Source organism: Copadichromis virginalis, linkage group LG19 (genome assembly GCF_057382275.1).
Source record: "Copadichromis virginalis isolate Kocher_CV1m ecotype Utaka linkage group LG19, C_Virginalis_male_GT1.1, whole genome shotgun sequence".
Taxonomy (NCBI): Eukaryota; Metazoa; Chordata; class Actinopteri; order Cichliformes; family Cichlidae; genus Copadichromis; species Copadichromis virginalis.
In genome coordinates, this window is record NC_140636.1 from 30,298,759 (window position 1) to 30,305,493 (window position 6,735).

A 6,735-nucleotide genomic window follows, 5' to 3' on the forward strand; every position below is an offset into this window, starting at 1 on the left:
TTCTTTTTTTGTTCTTATACTGAGCTTAACCACATGACTGCTCATGCCCAAGCAAGCTAGAACTTATAATTTAAAGGCCTGGGTGTCATGAACTGCTGCACCATCTCATCTGTGACTTGTTTTCGCCTCTCTTGATGCTGGGCAATCATTGGCTGCAGAGTCTCAATCAAAATCTTCTTCAGCTCTCCTGTTAATAGAGCCCCACTTGTGTAGTCCTGCAAAAGAAGAGATTGAATGAGTACAGGCAGAGGGGAAATAAGAGGATGAGGGAAGGAGGGACTGACAAACAGTTCAGATTCTACTTCCTCACCTCTTTTATCTTCTCCAGCTTTTCATCATCCTCCAGGAAGAAGGTCAGATACAAGAAAGAGACATCTACCTCTGTGTTGCCACCATACTTTCTGTGCTCTTCCACGGTGTCTTTTCCTCCCGAAAATGCGTGTTTGTTGATCTGCGACAAATTATTACAGGTCAGAGTAAATCAGACAGCAAACACAGATATTTTGAATCTGAATAAGAGTAAAGAGCAGCACCTTATTTTTGATCTGTTTGGGTGTGTCAGTGAGGAAGATAGATGAGTTGGGGTCGCTGGCGCTCATCTTAGTCTGCGCCCCCTGCAGGGCAGGGAAGAAAGTGGAGTGCAGCAGGGCTGGTTTGAGGAGGCCGATCCTTGGAGCGACATCACGGGTCATTCTGAAGTAGGGGTCCTGAGAATGTGAGAAGACGGATAAGAACATAAATAACTGCATACTGTGAACACCACTGTATATTATGGGTTGCTACGTATTGATTTAATGGCGTCTTGACCTGGTCTATAGCACAGGGGATAAGACACGGCACATCTTTTTTGCCGCCGAATATCTGCGGGAATGAGCTACTGAAGGACGGAGCTGCCTGGATGGCTGGAAAACTGATCTTTCCTGGACGTATTAAAAAAACCCAAAACAAAAACATACCATTACATACCAAGAAGTTATCACACAATCACACTTATAAGTAAAATAAATGATTAGATGACATAATTTCAGTCATTTTACCAATGCAGTCGCTGTCTGTGAAGCCAAAAATGCCTTTAACCTGGTTAAATGTCACATGCTTCTGGACCTTTACCACATTTCTGTAGAACTGAGGTGATGCACTGCAGAATATAATACATTGAAATGAGAATCAAAACATTTCTATTCATCTGAATTGGAAAAAATATGGATCTATACACACACAGTTCTTTATTTTTTTAGTTGTTTTGAAACAGTAATGTCAACACCAAGGTCTACCAGATAAACATATAAAGATAGTCTCTTGGCATATTTTACCCCATGTAGTCAAGGTCTGAGAAGATGAAGGTCTTGTTGACATCAAAGCCACAGGCGATGATATCCTTGGCATTTTCCACAGTGAAGCGATGACATTCCTCAAGTGTGAGATCTTTCCACAGGTATTTCTCGTCATCGGTCATCTGGACCACGAGGGGGATGTCAAACACATCCTGAAGCCATCTGGAATGAGGACACTACCTTCAGTTTGAACTTAGTCTAAAAGTCTAAACGTAAAATTCACTGAGCATGGAATCAATAATTTTAGATATTGAACACAATATTGCGATCAGGCTGAGAGATGTCACAGAGCCACTTAATGCTATAAATTTCATTGACATCACAGAATTAAGAGGTAGAACTCACTTGGTAAAGATGAAAGGGATGAGGTGACCAACGTGCATGGCCTCTGAGGACGGACCTCTGCCGGTGTAAAGGTAGAAGGACTTGTGCTTTTCATACGCATCTAAGATCTGATGCATATCTCTGGCAGAAACAGAAATAGGAAGGAATTATCAATGTGTGTTCTCAATACACTCCTATCTTTATGTTTTCATTTGGAATAGCAAGTAAACATTAACCATGATTCAACATTACTGATGACGTGCCATATAATCATTTACAAGACCATCTTTTCAACAAAAGTTGGTAAATTAGAAACAACAAAACCCATGGAAAGCTGACCTGTGTGAGAAGAAGATTCCTCTTCTTAGGAAGTGATGGGCTCTCTGTCCCGAGACTTTTTCTATTCTTTCCAACAGCTCCTTGTCAATTTTACTGCTGCCAAACCTCACTAGGGAGTGACATCACACATTCACCAGTTATTCAGCTTAAATTACCTCATATTAATGTATTAGTGAAGTACAGCTCTTGAAGTGAAGAATTAAAGCTCATTGAAAAACCCACCTATGAGTTTATCATAATCTACTCCTTTGGTGCTGGAAGCAGAAACATTCCACGGGTCAACTAAGTCTTCTCCATCACAGTCATCTGCTGCAGGCCCATTGTTTGACACAATCAGGTTTTCTGAAGGTGGACATCCTGCCTTATAATCTTGGCCCGTCATCTGTTTATAGTCCACTTTCAACTTTAGCAGCAGCTGGACAGCAGCATCGATTTCAGCCTGGGGAAACAAAACAATTGTATTAGATGATAGATATCCCAATAGAAATGACACAGTGACAAACTGTTGTAGAAACAATGGTTTTTTTGTATTAATATGTGTGTGTGACCCCTTCTTATTCTGTTGAATCAGTGTTGCATTTATAGCATGTACACACTGGCCAATTTTTTTCTTACTGCTCTGCGTAAGTCAGTAAATAAGATTCCTTCTAAATCAACTGTCTCATGTTTACTGCCTGGAATCTACATGCAGCAACACCTGATTTCTCTATCTGAGGAAGCATGTATACCTGAAGGTGAAGTGGAGAGAGTGAGAGAAAGATGTCTGCATTACTAAAGCAAAAAAGAAGGACAAAGTCAGACTGTAAAAGACGATTTCCGAAGTCCGAGGAGAAAGCCAGACGCTCAAGTTGTTAAAAAGAAAGTTTGGACTGATATGAAAACGGACTTCAACAAAAAGAAGAAAAAAGGTGGAGGACAAGGAGCATGTGATCTTTCAGCCCTAGATGAGAAATTAATTGCAATTAAAAAACAAAAACAAAAACCCACATAAAAACAAACTCTCCTGATTCTCCAGCATCCATGGGATGCCAAGGAATTAGGATATAATTGATGACATCCAACATTGATATAAGTTGTTTTTTAATGAAAGATAAAATTATTTGGAAATGTTTAAAAGGTTAAAGCCTACAGCTTTCCATAACTATAGTTTTCTTTACATGGAATTAAAAAAAATGCAATAATAATTCTGTGTATTGTGTGGCTCATGTTGCTTTGGAAAACTGTAAACAATGGTCGACAGGCAACAACACTAACAACAATAATATTAATAATAACAAGACATTATTATTATTATTTAGTATGATTATTATTATTGGTGGCAGTAGTCATTTTAAAGACCAGGTTTCCATTTGTGTGTTCGTGAAGTGAGTGGGACTTCTAATTTCTTCTGTAAGTGTGGACGACTTCAGGTATAAAAATATTGATATGTCACCAATTTGTTTGTGAAATGTTCATTCATATGCATGATTTATGCACAAATTTGTACATATCCACTGTTAGCAAATGAGGAGCAATGTCAGAATTACAGTACATGTAATTACAATACACCCATCAGGAGGAGGTCCTCCCTTTGCTGCCAAAACAGGCATGGACACCAGACCTCTGAGGATTTAATGTGCAGTCTATCATAATATTTTTGAATGGACCCTCAATGCTCATTGGAGTGGTCAAATAGTGCCATTGCCATGGTGGTGTAACGGTGGCACATGTCAAAGTAACATCCATTCCACATGAATACCAGTCAAAATTTTCATAGTAATACAATGATCAATGATGACCAGTGTGGTGAGTAGGGCTGCCACAAATGATTATTTTGATAGTCGACTAGTCACCGATTATTTTTGCAATTAGTCGACTAATCAGATCATGCATCCATTGGACGTAAAACATACAGCTTATTGCACCAGCATGCATCTGCTCTTATATAACTATCATCAGTGTTGGGGAGTAACGGAATACATGTACCGCCGTTACGTATTTAAAATAAGAAAATATGAGTAACTGTATTCCGTTACAGTTACCGTTTAAAAAGGTGGTATTCAGAATACAGTTACTTTGTTGAAATAAATGGATTACACTGCGGTACTTTCCTGTTTCATTTTGTCGCGGGTCAGGACTGTTTGGGTTTTGTTTGACAGCTACGTTCTGTTGTTCCAGGCGGCAGCGTTACGGTTGCCATGGTTACAGGGCGCCGCTCTCTCTCTCTCTCTGCGACTGTGTGTTTCCTGGGTGAGAGAGCGCCTTTTCGTTGTTGTTGTTGTTGTGCTAAGCTAACAGGCAGAATGCTACAATGCTCTAAAGAATGTAGCATCATGGGCAGTGTAGTCCGTGTTGCAGGGAGAATGGACTGCCATACACGTTATGGGTCTGTGAGCGCGAGGAGGGAGAAAAAGGGGAGTGGAAAGGTACGAGTTGTCATCGAGGAAAAACGGGAGCTGGAAGCATGTAAATATAATAATAACCACTGCAGCCAAGAAGAGTGCCTGATGAGCCCAGTTGTAAGTAAGCTATTAAGACTCGACTGTACACCGTGTTCGTGTTTTCCTCCGAAAACAATAAGTTGCGTTGGAGCAGTCTTTCAACGCCTCTCTCTGTCTCTCGCAAGAAAAGTTGACCCACACAACAAAGTAAAGCTATTTTTCGGCTACAAGCCGACAGGGACCCCGCCGTATTAGTCAGAGGTCCCTTTACTACAGTTCGGAGTCGCGGACCTTCAGTAATAGTAATAAATCACACAGCAATAGTACATTCACGTTGTTGTAAAAAGCATGATAATATATTAAGTAATCCAAAGTATTCAGAATACGTTACTGTCATTGAGTAACGTAACGGAATACGTTACAGAATACATTTTGGGGCATGTATTCTGTATTCTGTAACGGAATACATTTTAAAAGTAACCTTCCCAACACTGACTATCATTAGCTTACAGCTTTAAGTGTTTAAGATATGTGCTAACTAAAAATAAAGACAAGATGATAGTTTATTAAATGTTAATGACATTTGCAGATTGTTTCGGTGAAGTTTAATAAACTCCTTGCTATCTAAAATATAACAGGACACCGGAGTATATTCTCGAGCATCTCATGCTCAGTTGTCTGCTTGACGTTTATTCAGCTGGTCAAAGGAGCTTGCAAAGACTGTGTAAAAACTATAACTTTAATCTCAACCAAACCGATTTACTCAGGAACAAATAAAATACTAAAAAAAGCCAAACAATAACATTTGTAAGTTATCTAAGTGACTTATATATGTTTAACCTGAGTAGCGAAAGACAGCAGTGGGTTTGAAAACGATTTGCCGGGAGTCCGGTGCTCTCATGGGCTCCAGTGAGCCTTGCCCCCGGCTAGCTATCGAGCTAGTGGGTAACAGACGTCTCCGAAAACGTCGGAGTGCTTTTGAAAATATGTGGTGTCTTGATAAACTGAGCAGATATTTGAGGTTCACACAGCTACATTCTGAAAATATGTTAAACGTTTATTTTGTGACACAGAAAGAATAATAAGAGTAATATCAAAACTAACTAGCTGCCGCCATTGTTGGAAACTGAGCTGGGCTGGGCTGCGCTATGAATTCTGGGACAGAGCTACTTCTTCTTCTTCGGGGTTTAACGGCAGCTGGCATCCTTGTACATGCAGTGCTGCCATCTTCTGTTTCAGTCCGGTATTACACTCTTAAATCCTACTACTTATTCCTGCGTCTTTTGTGATCTTACAAAGCTTCAAACGACGCATCGACTATTAAATCAGTCATCGACGGTTTTGATAGTCAACGTAATCGTGACTAGTCGACTAATCGTGGCAGCCCTAGTGGCGAGTAACTTTAATGTTGTTGATGATCACTGTGTGTCACGATAGAAAAGAGTGTTCAGGAAAATCATCTGTTCACCCCTTCTGTGAATCTGAAATTACAATTTGCATTTGCACAGTGATAGAAATGTAAATCTCGAAAAACTCACTTTCTCTGCTTTAGCTGATTTCAAGGATCTGACTTTCTCTCCTTGAGCATTCAGTTTCTCGAAAAGCTCCATGGGACTCATGGTTCCTTCGCCATCGCCTTGACAGTCTGTCATCTTCTTCACAGCAAAATATGAAGTGAAAAATAGTTCATATCCAAATATACATGTCATAAACGAATGTTACATGTTCTGACAAGGATCAGTTTTATACCTAATCCAATTATCTTCTACAGAATGTGTGTATATACTTAAACAGCACCTGAGTTAACTGCCATATGCGAAAATAACAGCAGAGCTGGTAGTGCTAGCTAATCGTCCTATACTAAACACAAACTACACTTAGCTCATGCTGTCATGTTTAATAATTTATATAGTCATGTATCATATATCCAGCTCATTATATTTCTGATTAAATATAGTGACAAGTCGGTATACCGTCAGTATTCTTCACACGCAGTTGACAGCTCACTCATTCAACTTGCATCAGCCTGTGTGATGTAGTGTTTGGGTGAAAGTCTTCCCAGGCAAACGACCTTATTCATTGGTTCCGCGGCGAATTAACCCACCAGAAAAAAAGTACTACTTTGGGAATTCGCTTACGTGAATATTACACATATAAATTTTGATATATAATTTTCAGTTCGATTTCCTACGAAATCCACGAGTTTAACTAAATGTACAGAAATATAATACGTCGGAAGACAGAGGGAGTCGCTTCAGATCCGGCTTTTTCAAAATAAGAGCTTTTAATTTAAGTGAGCGTGTTATTTCAATTGGCAA

The 6,735-nt window shown here is 39.6% G+C and overlaps 1 protein-coding gene across 2 annotated transcripts; it reads right to left on the reverse strand.

Annotated features, from left to right (window-relative positions):
• Positions 1-36: 36 nt before the first annotated feature.
• wars1 (tryptophanyl-tRNA synthetase 1) lies at positions 37-6,623 on the reverse strand. 2 transcript variants are annotated; one of them, XM_085442447.1, is made up of 11 exons: positions 6,391-6,623; positions 5,956-6,069; positions 2,220-2,436; positions 1,998-2,106; positions 1,680-1,799; positions 1,314-1,496; positions 1,038-1,138; positions 808-920; positions 534-707; positions 311-451; positions 37-215 (listed from the first exon to the last, which is right to left on the reverse strand). In XM_085442447.1, the coding sequence occupies exons 2-11, from the start codon at positions 6,067-6,069 to the stop codon at positions 57-59; spliced, it is 1,431 nt and encodes a 476-aa protein (XP_085298573.1). In that variant the 5' UTR covers positions 6,391-6,623; the 3' UTR covers positions 37-56. The 2 variants fall into 2 exon arrangements, with proteins under 2 accessions (XP_085298573.1, XP_085298572.1); XM_085442446.1 differs by having other exon boundaries at positions 5,956-6,072.
• Between the last annotated feature and the right edge of the window lie 112 nt (positions 6,624-6,735).

Coding starts and splice junctions, on each gene's coding strand:
- wars1 (XM_085442447.1), bottom strand. CDS start 6,069: ATGACAGACTGTCAAGGCGATGGCGAAGGAACCATGAGTCCCATGGAG. Junction 2,437..5,955: donor AATCAGCTAAAGCAGAGAAA/GTGAGTTTTTCG, acceptor TTGTTTCCCCAG/GCTGAAATCGATGCTGCTGT. Junction 216..310: donor AGCTGGAGAAGATAAAAGAG/GTGAGGAAGTAG, acceptor CTTCTTTTGCAG/GACTACACAAGTGGGGCTCT.